The sequence below is a fragment of the Salarias fasciatus genome, chromosome 20 (genome assembly GCF_902148845.1).
Source record: "Salarias fasciatus chromosome 20, fSalaFa1.1, whole genome shotgun sequence".
NCBI lineage: Eukaryota > Metazoa > Chordata > Actinopteri > Blenniiformes > Blenniidae > Salarias > Salarias fasciatus.
The window spans coordinates 19,166,982-19,183,721 of NC_043764.1; the positions used below are offsets into that span (position 1 = coordinate 19,166,982).

Sequence of the window (16,740 nt, forward strand, 5' to 3'; positions counted from 1 at the left end):
AAAAAGCATGATTTTACTAATGCCTCCTCTGATCCCTCCCCTTTGTCACCTGTCTCTGTCTTTCATTCGATCACATCCAAGCGGTTTTCATTTGGTTCTTCAGGGTGGTAGCTTTGAAAGACAGAAGAATTCTGTGCATCAGTCGCTGCCACGGTGCCTGTCTGAGTCCTCCTCTTTCTGTCTTATTCTCAGTTTCTCTCAAAAGCTCAAAGGTTCAGGGAGGAACGTAGCCTGCTTAGTCTGAGGTCTTCTGATTTCCTTCTTTTGGACTTTGAAAGCTGGGATTTCATTCATTCATATTTCACCCATTTCATGTGTCCATTTGTTCACGTGTTGGGTTGAAGTCTGGGACCCAGGAAATTTCATTCTACTTTCAAAGACACCTGATGGTTTTTCTCTCAAAAGAAGCATGAGCCAAAGGAAAAAGGGTCTTTTTTTTCCTTTTAGGAAAGCCCATACCTGCAATTGGAGTAGTGTCGCACTCAAAACGGGGGAAAAGTGCCACGGCCTGTTGTGAAGTTTGCACTTGAGAGCTTAGTTCCTCCTGCCTTCTGACTTTTAGCAGAATGCTGACGTGTGGATGATGAGTTTGCCTGTCACACTCTCTGCATGTGGAAACTATGCCTCAGTTGACTATAACAAGTTGCATGTGTGACTCAGAGGTTTTTTGGCACACTGACTGCAACGAAGATTAAATGTTGTTTTTTTTCCCCCTCCCCCTCTTAATGTCATTATTGATGCTCCTAACAGTATTGATGTAATTTCTCCTGTTCCAGATTTACTGTTTCAGCGCAGTTAGCTCCTTAGCGGCAGAGCTTTGAATTCCGGCTTCCTTCATCAAGCTGAAATATCCGTAGTGTTTTTTTGCTGCCTATCATGAAAACGTTTTTGTTTCTCATTTGCATGCCCTATAACATTTTGCTACTTGTTTATCTTGGAAAAAAAAACCAAAACTGTGAATTCATCCTGCTGGTGCCTTGTAGCTTCTAGTTTAGCGGGTGTTGTGCAGTCGTACAGTGTCTGACAGACGTGCTGTTACGTTCTTTCCCTCCTGCAGGGGTCCATCATTAGCAGCCCTCACACGCGAAGGAGAGCCACCACGCCGCGCGAGGGCGCGCCCCGCGGCCATCCCTCCATCCCTAACTCTGCATCCACTTCCATCCTGGGGTCGCTCTTTGGCAGCAAGCGAGGGAAACCGTCATCTCAGAGCCACCCTCCTTTCCCCGCCCCCGGCCACCCCACCCTCATATCCCACAAGCCCCACCCGACCAACCTGCACCACACAGCACAGGCGGTTCACGCAGCACAGTCCCAGCACCACGGCCACCATTCCCAATACTGCCAGGTCCCGCAGAACCCCCCGCCGTACCACCACCACCACCACTACCACCCGCCCCCCCACACGCAGTACCACCAGCACCCGGCCTACAGCTCGCACTCGCACCAACACTCCCACCCGCAGCAGCACAGCCACTACAGCCAGCATTCCCATCACTCCTCGCACTCCCAGCACGGCCCCCACCACCACAGTCAGCAGTCGGGCTCGGCGCCCGGTGGACCCAAACCCAAACACAGTGGCATCAGCACCGTAGTGTGATGCTCGGAACGCAGAGAGAGAGAGAGAGGAGAAGCAAGGAGAGGACTCAACGGAGGAGGGACAATTGCTTACACCAAAGGGACTGACAGCATAACTCTATGGCCTGTCCACTGTGTTTCTGCTGCTGTGATGGGAGCCAATCACACGCAGTCACCTTTTTTCACTTCCAGGTCCAAATAATATGCAGGATGGAAATCGGACTCAAATCTTCCACTAGGGGCCTTTCAGTAGTTTGCCTGATCAGGGGGCTTCGTTCCCCTCTAGGTGGGGAGGGTTTTTGCACAGGAAGATGCTCTTTGTTTTCCACACACGCCCCCATGCATCGCCCGGCCGCGGCGGCCCGCAGCGAGAGTGCGTTTTCTCACCGAGCTGCTCCCCGTTTCTTCATCCCCTCGATATCCTGTCCTACCTCCGCGCTACCCGGAGGAAAGATGGCCTGAGATGAGAACATGGCTGACTGTTTTCTCTGTCTCGACAGCAACTTTTCTTGTGCACAAGCTTTCGAAAGTCAACTCTCAAATCTTTTTGGTTTTCGGATCCTACTATCATATGAATGCTATCTGTTGTTGCCTCCCTTAGAGCTCATATGTAGTGAAAAACCTCGATATAATCATTTCACACTAACCTAAATCAAAGGACAGGTGAACAACTCAACCGAGTCAGTCATAGTAGTTCTAGTGCTGTATTTACTGTAGATGACAGCTATACGTGTTGTCTCCTAGCTCTCATAATTAAATGTGCCAATTATTAATCCATAATCTATTTAGTCAAGACTTCATGTACAGTATATTGTGTGTAAAGTAATTTGTAAGATTATACTTACAATTATTATTATCAGCAAAAATGAATTCTATCAGTATTATACTGACTCTGTGGTAACAGGATGTAGATCTGAAAGGAGTGAACTCTCATTCAGTCCGGCCTATAATTTCCTCTATAAAGTTTTTTGCCTTTCAAGCGGATCAGAGGGAGCCTCTGGACGGCAGCTGTTGCATAAAGGCTTCAAAATGCTGTGCTGCCACAGCCGAAGCCTCAAAGCAGACTTCTCCTGTCAGCTCCAGCAGTTAATCAGCTCGGCTGGCTGCTCGGTAGGTCCGTTTACTTCTCATACAGTGGCTGCTTAATGAATGAATACGAGTGAAAAGACTTTTTTTTTTTTTTTTTTTTTTTTTTGTAAAATCTTCATGGCTCAGTTCCTGTTACACGTGGACCGGCTCATTTGCGTTGAACACGATAAGTCTGTTGCCTTTAACATTTTGCAACAGCTGCTGTCTTTGACTCTCGCAATTAAAAAAAAACAAAACAAAAAAAAAAACATTTTTTTAATCTTCATTTTGCCTTGTTTAAAATATTTTTCATTCACTATCAGCATATGGTGAGTAAATAAAATGAGTTCTTACATAGTGAAGTATTTTTTTCATCTTTTTTTCTATTATATGTGCAATATCTTTGTACTGATTTTGTACATTAAGAACAAGCAAGGTGTCCCTTCTGTTTGCGTGTGCGTGTTTTTTTTTTTTTTTTTTCCTTTCTTCATATTGAGTCTTTATTTATTTTTCTTCATTTCGACGCCCCCCCTGTCAGAGTCTTTTCTCTGTAAATTAATGTCTGGCTGTCCTCGTGGTCTTTTGAGAGGTACAGGCTTTGGAGTTCAGTGGAATGTCTAGTAAGTGATTTTTTGCATGTAATGTTATTGATGTGAGGCTATCCTCTGCACATTGTATAACAAATCAGTGTTACCATAGCAAAGTTTTAAGTGCAATCATGTTCAGAAAATGCAGACTTGTACTGAGAGTGGAGGTCTGTTATCTTGTCCAGGATGAGATTCAGGTGAAAATACGTTTTTTTTTTTTCCATTTAAAATATATAAATACTTACACAGTTCACAATGGAAAGAAGAATGTGTGTATATATTTTAATAAAAGGAATATCTTACTCCTTGGCCTGAACAGAAATATTTTGCTGGATAAGCACATATGAAAGAACACTTTCATTTTTTTCAGGAAATGCAGTTATAATATACAAAATGCAAACAAACAAAAGAACTGGGTATATGTAAAGAATAACTTTCTACATTCTACAAGATAAGAGTCTATTCTAGTGTGTAAATTAGTGACAGTAAACTGTTTGTCCCAATATTCAGGTTGTAAATGTATTTTAGCATTCACGAAGAAAACCATTATCACAAGTCAGGCTAACCTTCTCATGTTTCTCCTTATTTGAATTATCAAAAGAGGACGTTTAAATGACAGACATATCACAAACGGGACATTAATGATCAACTGAATGTGTCTTCCCAATGATTTCATGTCTTTGCTACAAATCTGAAATCTTGGGACGATGTGAAACCGTTGTTTATTTTCGGTGTGTGTTGTAGTGCTTCAAATGTCTCCAGTCATTCTTTGTGAGAAAGTACCCCGACAATGCACTGCATGGATCTGATGCATCATGTGTCCTATTCACTGTGAGCTGATGGGAAGAAGAAAAAAAAAAACAACAAAAGAAAAAAAATCAGCCTTTAAATTTTGAATTCTCCGGTTTTGATTTGGATTTTTTTTTTTTTTTTTTTTTTCCTGATGTTGACGTGTCCTTGTTGTTCCATGTTAGCCTGGTAGTTATATTGAAGCTCAGCATGCATTTCATCTACAAAGCCATTGTGTAAATTACAAAACATGAAGAACATTGCACTTCTGTTGCTGAGGGCTTTCATCATGTAAATAAGGGATTTTGATGTGCAAAATTGATGAACCGCTTGAAGGAAGGGTTTATCTTTAATAAGCTGTAAAGGGACCAAGACTTGGGTTCAAGGAGATGTAAATAATGTGTATATGATCAGTAGTCTATTCTGATATCTGCAGTTAAGATCAGGATGTACAAACATCACCTTTAAGATGGATGTGATAGGGTGATATATGAACATATCGATTGTCTCTGCGTCCAGATGTTGGCATTTTGCTGTGGAAATTAAAAAAAAGACTGTTAGAAAGTTTGCCATTTACATCCAGCTCATTTTCATACATGCAGCACACAGACACAAACACACACACACACGTATAATGTACACACAGACAAGTGGCACACATCCTGCTGCAAGCTGTTCAGTCTGGCGTGAGACACATTAAAAAAAAAAAAAAAAAAAAAACACGAGGAAGACAGGAATGGCCTCATTTATATGTGCATTCTGTTTGTACAGTGAGTAGTGAGTCAGTAAGACCCCAGTTATTGTAAAACTTCAACTGTGACAATGTTGAGAACGCAAAATAAACAAATATATGACTTATGGTACACACGTGTTGTTTCTGCTTTCATGGGTTTTTAGGTGCCTCTTGTCATAGTAATGTATTAATTATTGAGTCTGGGTGATCTGTCTCTTTAAATCAAAGGACTGTGTTTTTCTTCCTCTGTTGCATTTCACATTAGAGTGTTTTCTTCAGGCACCCATATCTTATTATTACAGCCTCCAACAATGCTTTCCACTAGTGTTGCACCATTCCCACTAGAGGGCATGCATTAAACTAACATCTATACCATTACTCCACCTATAGGTGAAAACTGTACTGACAGCACAATTCCTTACAATTCCTTGTGGTGAAATACTTACCCCTTCAGTTCCTTCTTGGATCGGAGGTATTCACCCTCAGTGTGTGTCCACTTTGCTTTTTACTTCAACATTTCCATTAGGAAATATTCTCTCTTTTGCTGCGAGCTTGTTCACTTTTTAGATGCCAAACTATTCCAAATCCACATAAAAGCTGCACATGCTTCCGGCTGTAATTTGCAGTAAAGTGTCCTCTGTTGCCCTAAGCATTGCAGTGGGTGTTCATAAACAGTGAGTGGGAGTGCTTCAGAAGGCCTCCTTCTCAATTTCACGTGATAAATCCTTATCTCTTTGAAGCAGATGCTTTTGCTTCGTGTCAGACGGGAACTACGCAGTGTTATTGGTGCTTTGCTCGCTGCTGACGCTCCTCGGCACTGGCCGGGCCACTATTATGAGTTTTTATTACACAACGAGGGCACACATCGTGGTTAAAAGAACATCTGATCGGCCTGAAAATGACTATGCTGGTGAGTCCAACATGAGATTATGATGATGACTGGCGCCAAAAGAAGAAACTTTTATGTTGGCTTCACTCTGAAAGGTTGGTATCTACATTTGTTCTCTGATAACATTTTGAGATCCGCTGAGTAAAATTAAACTGAATAAATGCACTTAAAAAAAAAAATAAGATGCTTAAATCATTGCCTCTCTATAGTCTTTTTTAAGCATTGTTATGGTATTTCAGAGTACTTCTTTATTATGCAGAATTAATAATTCTTCTGTCTTAACTGTGCAGGATGCTATCCAGTTTAAGCTTAGCTCTATTCCTCCTGTTGGCTACGTCTAATGCACAAGGAACTGGAAAGGTCTGCCTCTGTTCGGCCTCCCCGCACGGTGGATTACTTGTCAACTGCACCTCTCTGAGCCTCATGGAGCTGCCTCGTCTGCCCTCACACACCACAGAGCTTTACGCGCACAACAACCGGCTGACTTCTGTGGCTCCGGGCCTGTTTGACAGGTTGGTTGGCCTGAGAAAGGTCTCCCTGTCTGAGAACCCATTCCACTGCGACTGCCGGATCCAATACCTGAGGAACTGGTTGTTGAAGAACAAAGGCATTGTTCAAAAGGAGCCTGTGTGTGCCAGCCCGAGCTCTCTGGCCCACACACTCATCACTGACCTGAGTGATGACTTCTTTTCTTCCTGTGCTTTGGCAAAATGCACTGATGGGATGTACAACATCGTGATGGCGGTGATGCTGTGTGGCCTCATAGCTTTGCTGCTGTGGAGCTTGAGACTGGCCAGAAAGTCCACGATCACTCTGTGCATAGATAAGAGACACTCTGGATTCGAGGCGGACTCTTTACGCTCACTGAAGCCCAAACACAGGAGGAGGCTGCACACTGGAACTTGGGACAGTAGCTCAGATATGGGCTCTGGCATGTTTTTTGAGGATCAAGAACGGCCACTTCTTAATATGGAATTACTGCCTCAAGTGCTGGATGTGCTGCACAAGAAGCACAACATAAAGATAAAGGCTACATGAGGGACTTCTGTCCACCACACTGGAAATAACAAAAACACTTCAAGAAGCTATATTACAGCTGAGTTTCATGGATACTTCACCTGCGTGTTTTTTTCTTTGCAATCAAATTTCAAATAGATACATTTCAAATTTTGGACTGTCATGTAATCGAATAGAAGCTACTGAAAGTGATGATTTATCCAGATCAAGATGATTCCTGATTGCTTGTTGTTAGTAAATACCACATTATACCCCACATGGCGATGTTCTTGTCAATTCTCGCATTTCAGAATGAAAATGTCCCTTGGTAAAGTGCAGAGTTTGCATGTTATTCCTGAAGGTGTGTGTGTGTTTCACAGTCAACTACTTGCATCCATCTATATTCTTCGGAAACACTGGAGCCAATCCAAGCTAACTATGGTCGAGGGCAGGATACACCCGGACAAGTGGTCTGTCCATCACAGGACAAACACAGAGACAGACACACACACACACACACACTCATGTGCAGTTTAGGATTACCAATTAACCTCACCCACATGTTGTTTTCTGGACTGTAGGAAGAAAATGTCATACCAGGAGGAAGAACATGCAAACATCACACAGAAAGGCGAACCGCTATTTCATTCCCGCTGTGAGGCGAGAGCACTAACCACTCTGCCACCATGTGGCCGACCCCACTCTCCTCCCACAGTCAGATGCATCCGGGGTTAATTGGTGAGTCTAAATTGCCCCGTAGGTGTGAATGTACCATCTGTCTCTCTGTGTTTGGCCTGCGACGGAGCGGCGGCCTGTCCAAGGTGTGCCCTGCGCTTCGTCAGCTGGGATTAGCCCCAGACACTAAAATGGATAAAGCAGTATAGAAGATGACAGAATAACTGAATAAAAATTACAATATATCAACTATCATATGATAACTATGTTTCTAAATTGACTATTTTAAGTAGAAAAAAACCCACACAAACAGCTGTTCCTTATATTTTTGCATGGTATTTGCAGTGAGTGACCTTTTACAGATGTACAGGTAAGATTTTGGTTTCTAAATAAAGTTCTAGTTATTAGCATTTATTTCAGAAATAAAAATTTCAGATGCAAAAGCAGGAATTTCTAAATCATCACGAACAGGATATGGCAGGAAGATATGTTAACACTTAACGAGGATGAAAGTCTCTGCTCTGTGCAAATACTGGTCACGTCTGTCACAACAAGACAAAATGCAGACAGACGGTACTACCAAGGAACAATATTGCACATCAAACAGTTGTCTTACAGTACATACATTACTCATGTTCATGCATAGATTTTCAAGGATAAACAGGTAAACAAACAATTGAAAATGCACGTATTAAAGGTGACCTATTAAAGGTCACCTTGAGAAAAAAAAAAAACATCAGATGCTTCTTGAATACGCTCCTTTAAAACACCGGCAAGTTTTTTTGTAATAAATATAGGGTGGTATTGGGATTTGTAACAATCTAAAACATTACTGTCATCTAAAAAAAATACTTAGCTGGGTCAAATAAGGCAAAGGTATTACAAGGTTCCTTAACGAAAACAGGTAAATAAAAACTATCACAAAACAATAGAAAAGAGCAGATGATAGTAACAGTTACATGTTTCAGATTTTCTAAAGTTTCTCTTCAAATTGAAATTTCAAAAAGGGGACCTGTATTTCGTCAATGCCCTGTCAGTTGGTAAAAGTCCACAGTGTTAGGCTCCTACAGGTTCATGCACTAAAGTGGTCCTCCCAAGTTTAATGCCCCGACTGGCCCGCCCCCCTGACCAGCTCCAACCCGTCGGCTTCCAACTCTACTGAGGCACAAACTTTTCCTGCCGAAAGATGAGGTCGACAGCTTCTGCCACGTCCTGCACTATGTGGCCCGGCTCCACCAGCGCCGGGTCGAACCTGAAGTCCCGGTGACCGTGGAACACGGTCTCTTTGATGCAGTCATTCGCATCGGTTGGCACCTCTGCTTTGGGATTGTAGACCCCCGTGCAGACCAGGATGGACTTACAGGACGTCGCAGACGGCATGGCTAACTCGCTTTCCCACAGGCTGTCGATCTCCTCCTCTCTTGGCACGGCGGTGGTGGACCCAGTGGCGGTCACCAGCTTGGCCATGGCTTTAGGGTTCTTCCTCGCAACTTTCTCCTCCAGGTAGCAGTTGTAGAGATTGGCGCCGTAGATATCAGTCATGAGGTTATCCCTAAAAACAAAATCACAAGGTGAAGGATCAGTAATTATACATTATGTGTGATGATAGACAGCCGTGCCATTCAGCAATGCAGTTTAGTTTAATTGACGATTGCATTGAGAGTAAGTGTGTGTGCACGAGTGTGTGTGCATGTGTTAGCCCTGTGATGGACTGGTGACGTGTCTAATCTGTATTATGTCCTTCACCCAATGTCAGCTGAGAGGCGCCAGCCCTCTCCGTGACCCCGACTTGCACAAAGCACGTATAGAAAGTGGGCGGTTGTGCCACAATAAAGGGAATCCCGCTGCTCGTCGACATGATCGTGATCAAAGAAAACGTACGACAGATGTAAAAGCAGAACAACAGCCACGCAACAACAAAAAAAAAAATGTTGAAGTGAAACATACAAGTCCTGAACTGTTCATGCTGATTTGCACCGACGTGTGCAGTTAAAAGGAAAGAGTTCTGCTTTGTCACACTCATTTTATCACCACATCATTGAGCAACATCCTGATAGATTTAAATGTATGTTAATCCACAGGATGTGCTTGCTCATGAATGCCATCATTGCACTTAACTTCGTTCTGATAATCGCTATTGAAATTGCAATACAGAGCTCAGACAGGCGTCTCACCCTATGGCATAAAGGGTAGTGATGGGGAGCTTCCACTGCCTCTGCATGGCCTGGCTCCTGATGAGGTACTCTGCAAAGTGGTAGGTCAACTCGCTGGGTTTCCCCATGAGAGCCTCGTACTTCAGGTCTTTGCCTGTTATCTTCTTATAGATGTTCTCGAGGCACACGAGAAACGTCCCATGACCGAACCTAACACAAAAAGGGGACAGCGAAAAACAGAACACTGAGTTCAAGGGTCCTTTAGCACTTCAAAGACAAAAAAAACCCCAAAATCTTCTTGTGTTTTGAAGGCTACCGTGGAGAATGTGCCTCGGCCATCCACATGAGGTCCATGTTGCAGGCCAGAAGAGGAAGGTGGCCCGTCTTTTGGCTTTGATGCCCACTGTTGAGGTTACCGTCAGTCAGCAAAATATCAGTTATCAGCTGCAGATTGGTCTCCCATCGAATTGGCTCCCCGAACAAAATAACGGCTGTGTGAGGATTTATAAAACAGACACAACAACCAAGCTTGTGAGATAGCAATAGGGCAGAACACGAAACTCATCAAAGCAGCAGTTAAGTAGGGAACTCCAAGATTCACAGCATGGAAATGTTTTACCTTCAATCTTGGAGTGGGTGATGATGGGATTAGACTGGAATCAAGAAAAAGACACTAAATGTAGATTTTAGTATTTACAGTGGGCTATATTGAATTTATTGTTTGCGACGTTTCGATATCTCACCGGGAGTTTGGGTCTCCTGTTGTGATCCACCATGTCCAGTAACGGGTACGATTCCCTCAGCATATCAATACTGACGACATTATTAAACCCCAGACTGGAGACAGAGCGTTCAGGACAAACAGGAGGTTGATTGAGTCAATTCATCAGAGTGAAAACACAGAAACATGCAATCAGTCTGACTGCTATGTCGTGAGACTGCTAACCACTGCACCTTTGTGCTGATCTATTACGACACATATTAATCTCTTCCTTGCTGTGTTGCATGAAGCTTACGACTGAGATCTACTGTCTGGGGCTAAACAGTGCTCCTCTTGTTATTCAAGTACAAGATAGAATAGTAAGATAAACTGGAATGAAAACAATACTTCAGGATACTTTTTTGCAATTTCCAGGACGGGTCCCTGTCCTGACACCAGGACACACTTGTCGTGGAACTTCTTGAACATCCTCAGGGGACTATGGGACATGATGACTTGGTCTTGTGTAATCTGGAAATAGCACAAGTGTTAGGAAAGGTTAATTGCAGAGGACTCTTCCGAGCACTGATGAATCCAGTGTGTTGTTGTTTGATTTTTTTTCTTTAACTGGGTCTAAATGCGGTATGAATCTATAACTCACAGGCACTCCCAGGATGTGAGAGAGCTGGTCTGCTTTTGTTTGTCTGAGGCAATTCCCTGCGTTTGTGACAAAAACAACTGGCACCACAAATTGTCCCTGAGAGTCCACCAACTTCTCGAATGCTTTTTTTGCAGCAGGGATTGGCATCCGTCCACGGACCAGCACGCCATCGATGTCGAACAACAGTCCAAAGCTTGGCTGAGGCTGGAGGAGGGAAGACAGAGCCATCAGCCAAGATACACGAAACAAAAAAAACAACAAGTGCATTTAGAGTTGTTTTGAAGGAAAACAGCCATTAAACCACATCCAGATGACAAGAAGTAAGCACATGAATACTAATCTATACATTATTTATTACTGTTGTGTTGTGATAGTGTGATTTAAAGGGATGCATTTCCTTTGTAGTGTGTGATATCTGTGTTTTCAACATATGATTTAGTAAAATAAACAGTAAATAGGAGACAGAAAGGGCGCTGGATAGGGATGATCTACAATGGGGGATCCTAATGGTGACACGGCAGCACAGACTTAGCACAACACAAGTAATCCTAGAGATCTGTCGGCACATCAGTAGAGGGTTTTCTTTGAGCTTGTTTTTCTCAGTAAGTGGGGCAGATAGATCAGAACATAGAAAACAGGGCGCATCGGCGCTTCTGAGGGAAACGCAGCGATCTGCTGTCAGATCCCCTGCTGAGAGCATCAACAGCTGCACACACCGAAACCCAACACAAGAAAGAAGGAAGGGGGGAAAAAGCCCTGACACACGCTACAGAGAATATCTTCAGTAAACACGTAAACAGCCTATTGTGTGGCTGAGCCGAGGCGCAGCGGCAGCTCCGACCGTACCTTGCTATTTGACTGAGTTCCGCAAAGCCCGCACCGAGAACCGACAATCCCAGCTTTTCGCCTGGCTTGACGGTTACTCAGGGTGTACAGGCCCCGGTACAACGACAGGAGTCCCCTCATCTCCTCTACTTAACAAAAATAAAGAAAAACACAAAAGAAAAAAACAAACATGGACTCAGGAGGAGCTCCGCGTAAAGCATGAGCCGGCTCGCACCGGCCGCGCGCTGGCTGCTGCTGCTGCTGCCGCTGCTCGGCTCGAGTTTTTCCTTTTTTTCCCCCTCCTTTCCTCGACTCCTTTCTTTCCCGTTCGTCATTTGACTGGGCGAGAGCGAAATGACGACATGCGAGGAGGAGGAGGTCCTCTTGCTGCATCTCCGCCGGAAGGCGCTGCATCTGCACCGCAACCCCCGCTGCCATTTTAGACTCCGAGGTGGAGCTTTTTCCATTTCTCTCCACGCGCCAGCGCGCCCTCCGGATCAGACGGCGTGACCACGGCCCGTCTGCGTTCGTGGGCATTTCTCAAGTCAGATCACGAACTGGACCGTCCATCTGCGTTCCAAGACATCCAGTAACGCCCAGATTTAACTTGATTTTATCCAGAGACTTTCATGATTTGCAAACAAAGCCAGAGTCATTCATTGGAGTCACATGCTGCAGTCAGATCTGTCCTCCACTGCAGGCGACCAGCAAAGTAATCGGTTTATAGCTCGACATTTAAAAACTCGTGCAAAGATCTGCATATGTTGTAACTGAGAACAAAACAGATCTGCAGTGAATATTGAAGTAATCCACCTTGTAGATTCAGCAAACAGGTTCAGGAAGTCAATCCAAATGATCAGTGGTGTATTTCCATCAAATGCATCATAAACGTTCAAACCAGTGAAACCAGACACACGTGTTCTCCCCGTGCTCCTCCAGGTTTATTGATAGTTTAAAATTACATTTCTATTTTCTAGGACTTCAGTTGCACTTTCCTTCCGACTTAAAAACTGAGTACAAGCAAATGGTATTTATACAGTAGTCTAAGTGATATTGTACAAAAATAACATTTTGATTTCTGTGAAAACATTTTTCATTCCCAAATAACTCCTAATTCTGCTGTTCTGACAACTGTTCTTGATGTTAAATTTTGCCAAGGTAAAATAAAAAAATTCCAAAGCCATTTTAAAAGGAAATGTCTACCTTGGTCTACCAAGTGATATTTAAATTGTAAACAGATTTCTATAAAAGAGCATGAATCATTTATTACCTCCAAAATTTTTATATCTTAGTAATATAACATGTAGTTTGTTATCGCCCACTTAGCTGCGTGTAGGGCTGAAATGCATCATGAACGTTTCCGTGTCATACTCTCTTGGCCAACTCATATCCCACTAAAAAAAAAAAAAAACAAACAAACCAAAATGACCACACATGGAAGTTTGGTTTCCATTTACTCCCTTCTTCTGCCTCATTTTAATGAGACACGTTCACAAGCTCAGAGGTCCTATAGATTCCCATATGTTTAGTCCCATTTATTCATCTCTGATCACCAGTGGCTTGGAAAGGGGGGTTCTTTAACAAAGCATTATACATAACACCGCTACCGAACTAAAACATTTTTGTGTTGAATGCAGAAAGATATTTTTTCACCCCTTTCATTGTATTACATGTCGAGAGGCTCACTGGCCTGGGACTAGCCTCTGTTGGCCAACCTTTGGCCAGTGAAGAGGATTCAGAGAAAATAATACAACCAACCATCAATCTGAAAAAAGGAGGGGCAACAGAGGGCACTGATTATGCGGTGGCTTCTATGGTGCACTCTTTCGCCAGGTGGCCCGCCTTCCCGCAGTTGTAGCAGTTAGTCTCGCTGGCTTTACTGCAGTGCACCGCGACGTGACCAATCTCACCACACCTGAAAGAGAAAGCAAAGGACTTCAGAAAATCCCAAAAGTACAAAAATTTAATGAACTTAGCTTGCCAAGAGGTTGCAAACATATTTACAAAACTTTATTGCCCTAAAGATATGAAGCATCATTTGTAATGCAGGTCAGAAAGTCAATACCTACCTGTAACATTTCACCTTATCGCAAAGTTTCTGGATGTGCCCGAACCCGCCGCACGAGTAGCACTTCTGCTCATTGGCGTGATCGCAGTCACGAGCCATGTGGCCGGCTTTGCCGCAGGTGTAGCAGAGCTGCTCCCTCTCCTTTTTGGGCTCCTTGCAGTCCCGGGAAATGTGACCACTTCTGTGGCAGTTGTAGCACGCTAAACAAAAAAAGAACAAAAAAACAAAAACCAAAAAAATAAACAAATAATCACAACCTTTACAAAAGGACAATGCGTCACTTCAGTGGAGGAATTGAATTGAAAGAGGCTCTCACCGTCCTCAGTTTGGTCACAGTCCCTGGCCATGTGTCCCTGGTCTCCACACCGATAACAGAACATCTCTACAAGCACAAACAGAAATGTGTAAAGATGAAAAACTAAAGTTTAAAACCATTGCTGGTGTGTATAATCACAAAAAGTATGCTTTAAAACCCTCCAACTCTAAAAAGTTACAAGTCACCATATACACTGACGTAAAAACGTGTGTTACTTCATGATTAGTGACACATGTTTCATACTGATGCGATCAAAGTGATATAGTACCCTTAGGTCGTCCCCGACCCCTGCCACGTCCACGTGGATTCCCATTAGGGCAGTTCTTGACCCAATGACCAGAACGGCCACATCCAAAGCAATCACTGCTCATGTCCATCACCTAGACAGAAGGAAAACAGATTAATGGACAATATTTAGTTCAAAATTAAAAATTTGCATATGTGGCACTAATATTGCAACAGCACAAAGTTCTTTTCAATTTTTTTGTTTTAATTGAAGACACTTTATCACCATTATGTTGTCATTAAAAAAAACACCAATTGTCATCAAGTTTTCAAACATCTTAGTACAATGCACACCAACAAGTACTGCAATCACATCTGTATCTAGCAGGACAGAGATACCAGCTTATATTTTCAGGCTGCAATATCGCTCAAAACACGGCCTGTTGTTTCACAATTAAGCAGCTTAGCGTAATGCTAAAACCTAAAAGCATTAACACAGCACATTACTCTTGTCACTGATAGCCAAATCTGTCTAAACTACTTACAATCACACCAACATAATGCGCTTTAGGTCTACGGGCACACACTTTATGGCACATTGGGTTTAAATGCCTGTTGATGAGCATTTCACGGCACACATGTGTTCTCAAGATCCTCCAGGCTGGTGAAAGTTGCCACAAACTGTCATTATCTCTACCACAGTGTTAACAAATGTACACAAAATAGCTAAGATGTTCATGTTCACAGTTTTTTTTTTTTTTTTTTTTTGGTCTGAGAGTGTAATACTGTTATAACACAGCATGACTGAGTCTAGCATGATAGCTACCAGAGGGGGGTCTAATCTATCATCAGACAGAGGGGGAAATTGACAGAACTGGCCAATCAGACTACAATTAACTACTTTACTAACTTACACTGCTTCCTCAGTGAGATCATGTTGTGATCACCAAAGGTCAACCTTCAGCTGTCTGAGTGCTGAAGACATCAAACCAGGAAAGGTTAATGAGTAATCAAAGTTCCTTGGACCAAGTGCCCAAAACACAAAACATTGATTCTGCCTAATAAAAGTAATTTTATATCAATGAATGAAAAAAGGTAGAGTTTGATTTTTATAAAAGTCAGGCTTGTCAACTTTTTAAACTCGTCATAAGTTAAGCCTCCCAGTCTTGATATCTGGGCAATATAGTGATTTTTATAAAAATCAGGCCTGTCAACTTCTTAACTTGTCAAATAAGTTAAGCTTTCCAGTCTTGATATCTGGGCAATATATTGACACGAAGGTTTAAAGCTTAAGCTTACAAAAATATACTGCTGGGGAATTAAATATGAACAGCTTACTGTAATTCAATATGCCTAGTTGGAGTTTGATTTTTTAAAACCAACACTGAAAAGACGAAAACAGTGTAAATTCTGCTAAATATACCCATTCTAAAAAAAAAAGTAATTTAGTTATAGCTTGCTGTAGTCAAGCTGTCTAACGTATCAAAAATAGGCCCGTTTTCAGTTTCTATTTACTTGAAAGGTTTGTTTTATCATCGCCAAATCAAACGTGTCTCCAGCAGCCACATGGGGGCTCTTTTTCCGCAGAGATTTGTTTGCTAGACACGGCGTGCAGATGTTTAAATCACCCCCGTTGTCTGGTTAAAAGTGCTGCTGACCAGAGGGGATGACCATGAGCACGCCGTGGATTGTATGCTAACTTGGAAGGCTAGCGTCAAAGGGCAGCACGTCGCATCGTGATGTGTTGATCCGACATCTGCATATAAAACAACAAACCCGCGGCCTAATCGTGATAAAACATACCAGAACTTGTTTTACAAAGTGTGGGCGACCCGCCTGTGTTGAGCGCGTGTTCCAGGCTGTTCAATTCCGAAGTGCTTTAGAGCACGCAAAAGAGAAATCAAATGCCAAAGGTTGAATCTACGCTAGCTGGCCTAGTCACGTTGATTTTCCTGCGTACTCGCGAGACACCGACGCTGCTGGCTAGCACAGCCTAACACACCATCTCACGACCACAGCCAACAAGCTCGCTTCAGTCGACGATCGATCCCTGTACGCCAGTAAGAAACTGACGAACCGGTCTTTGTGGCCATAAATCGGTGCACCGCGGGGATTTTGATAGAGATATGAGTGAATATACCGCACAAACAAAATTTCCCGCGCAGGGCGCAAGCAGCAGGGTCGTTGTGACGAGCTAGCGCTAGCAGGCCGGGCTGCCATCCCGATGCACCGTTACTTAAACTAAATACCAGGCTGTGCTGACAAAAGAACCCCATTAAAGCTCTAATTTACCGCGAGTGTCACTTTCAACGCGTCGTACTTCAACCAGCAACACCTAAACAGCGTTTTTGGTTAAATACATTTTAATGTCCCTTTATTGCTTACCTTGTTGGGTATCTAGCTATGTCAGTGTTTACGCCTCCTTCTTTGCGCTACATGCGGTGTGAGCAGGAGTTCCTGAATTGTCATTCACAGGATCC

At 43.1% G+C, this 16,740-nt stretch overlaps 4 protein-coding genes and 1 long non-coding RNA gene across 13 annotated transcripts in view; 2 read left to right on the forward strand and 3 right to left on the reverse strand.

Moving 5' to 3' along the window:
* The window catches only part of LOC115407785 (IQ motif and SEC7 domain-containing protein 1-like), a 93,538-nt gene extending 88,734 nt beyond the window's left edge, over window positions 1-4,804 (forward strand). For 6 of the 7 annotated variants that reach the window (XM_030118276.1, XM_030118277.1, XM_030118280.1 and 3 more), the window contains one exon: window positions 1,058-4,804. In XM_030118276.1, coding sequence (XP_029974136.1) covers window positions 1,058-1,597 — 540 coding nt within the window. In that variant the 3' untranslated portion in view covers window positions 1,598-4,804. The remainder of the gene's footprint in view (window positions 1-1,057) is intronic. The other variant, XM_030118282.1, reaches the window with a different exon arrangement.
* On the reverse strand, window positions 3,168-5,641 carry LOC115407792 (uncharacterized). Its single transcript, XR_003933698.1, has 2 exons — window positions 5,199-5,641; window positions 3,168-4,552 (listed from the first exon to the last, which is right to left on the reverse strand). It is a non-coding gene; the product is annotated as an uncharacterized LOC115407792 (long non-coding RNA).
* On the forward strand, window positions 5,520-6,975 carry gp9 (glycoprotein IX platelet). 2 transcript variants are annotated; one of them, XM_030118288.1, is made up of 2 exons: window positions 5,520-5,662; window positions 5,932-6,975. In XM_030118288.1, exon 2 carries the CDS (start codon window positions 5,933-5,935, stop codon window positions 6,677-6,679), a length of 747 nt encoding a protein of 248 aa, XP_029974148.1. In that variant the 5' UTR covers window positions 5,520-5,662; window position 5,932; the 3' UTR covers window positions 6,680-6,975. The 2 variants fall into 2 exon arrangements, with proteins under 2 accessions (XP_029974148.1, XP_029974147.1); XM_030118287.1 differs by having other exon boundaries at window positions 5,521-5,736.
* A 655-nt stretch (window positions 6,976-7,630) lies between these two features.
* On the reverse strand, window positions 7,631-11,984 carry LOC115407789 (haloacid dehalogenase-like hydrolase domain-containing 5). The gene is made up of 8 exons (XM_030118286.1): window positions 11,673-11,984; window positions 10,827-11,030; window positions 10,584-10,696; window positions 10,209-10,302; window positions 10,085-10,118; window positions 9,782-9,956; window positions 9,487-9,675; window positions 7,631-8,864 (listed from the first exon to the last, which is right to left on the reverse strand). The coding sequence occupies exons 1-8, from the start codon at window positions 11,790-11,792 to the stop codon at window positions 8,468-8,470; spliced, it is 1,326 nt and encodes a 441-aa protein (XP_029974146.1). The 5' UTR covers window positions 11,793-11,984; the 3' UTR covers window positions 7,631-8,467.
* Window positions 11,985-12,566: 582 nt separating this feature from the next.
* Window positions 12,567-16,727, reverse strand: cnbpa (CCHC-type zinc finger, nucleic acid binding protein a). 2 transcript variants are annotated; one of them, XM_030118289.1, is made up of 5 exons: window positions 16,646-16,727; window positions 14,304-14,415; window positions 14,036-14,101; window positions 13,721-13,919; window positions 12,567-13,566 (listed from the first exon to the last, which is right to left on the reverse strand). In XM_030118289.1, the coding sequence occupies exons 2-5, from the start codon at window positions 14,410-14,412 to the stop codon at window positions 13,449-13,451; spliced, it is 492 nt and encodes a 163-aa protein (XP_029974149.1). In that variant the 5' UTR covers window positions 14,413-14,415; window positions 16,646-16,727; the 3' UTR covers window positions 12,567-13,448. The 2 variants fall into 2 exon arrangements, with proteins under 2 accessions (XP_029974149.1, XP_029974150.1); XM_030118290.1 differs by lacking the exon at window positions 16,646-16,727 and adding an exon at window positions 15,175-15,198.
* Between the last annotated feature and the right edge of the window lie 13 nt (window positions 16,728-16,740).

What these genes read in the sequence shown, in the direction of transcription:
- LOC115407789 (XM_030118286.1), bottom strand. Translation starts at nt 11,792, where the DNA reads ATGAGGGGACTCCTGTCGTTGTACCGGGGCCTGTACACCCTGAGTAAC. An exon ending in CTCACATCCTGGGAGTGCCT is followed by an intron (nt 10,697 to 10,826) that starts GTGAGTTATAGA and finishes TGCTATTTCCAG; the next exon opens with ATTACACAAGACCAAGTCAT. An exon ending in CACCCACTCCAAGATTGAAG is followed by an intron (nt 9,957 to 10,084) that starts GTAAAACATTTC and finishes ATCCTCACACAG; the next exon opens with CCGTTATTTTGTTCGGGGAG.
- cnbpa (XM_030118289.1), bottom strand. Translation starts at nt 14,412, where the DNA reads ATGGACATGAGCAGTGATTGCTTTGGATGTGGCCGTTCTGGTCATTGG. An exon ending in CTGTGACCAAACTGAGGACG is followed by an intron (nt 13,920 to 14,035) that starts GTGAGAGCCTCT and finishes TTTTTTGTTTAG; the next exon opens with CGTGCTACAACTGCCACAGA. An exon ending in GATAAGGTGAAATGTTACAG is followed by an intron (nt 13,567 to 13,720) that starts GTAGGTATTGAC and finishes TTTCTCTTTCAG; the next exon opens with GTGTGGTGAGATTGGTCACG.
- gp9 (XM_030118288.1), top strand. Translation starts at nt 5,933, where the DNA reads ATGCTATCCAGTTTAAGCTTAGCTCTATTCCTCCTGTTGGCTACGTCT.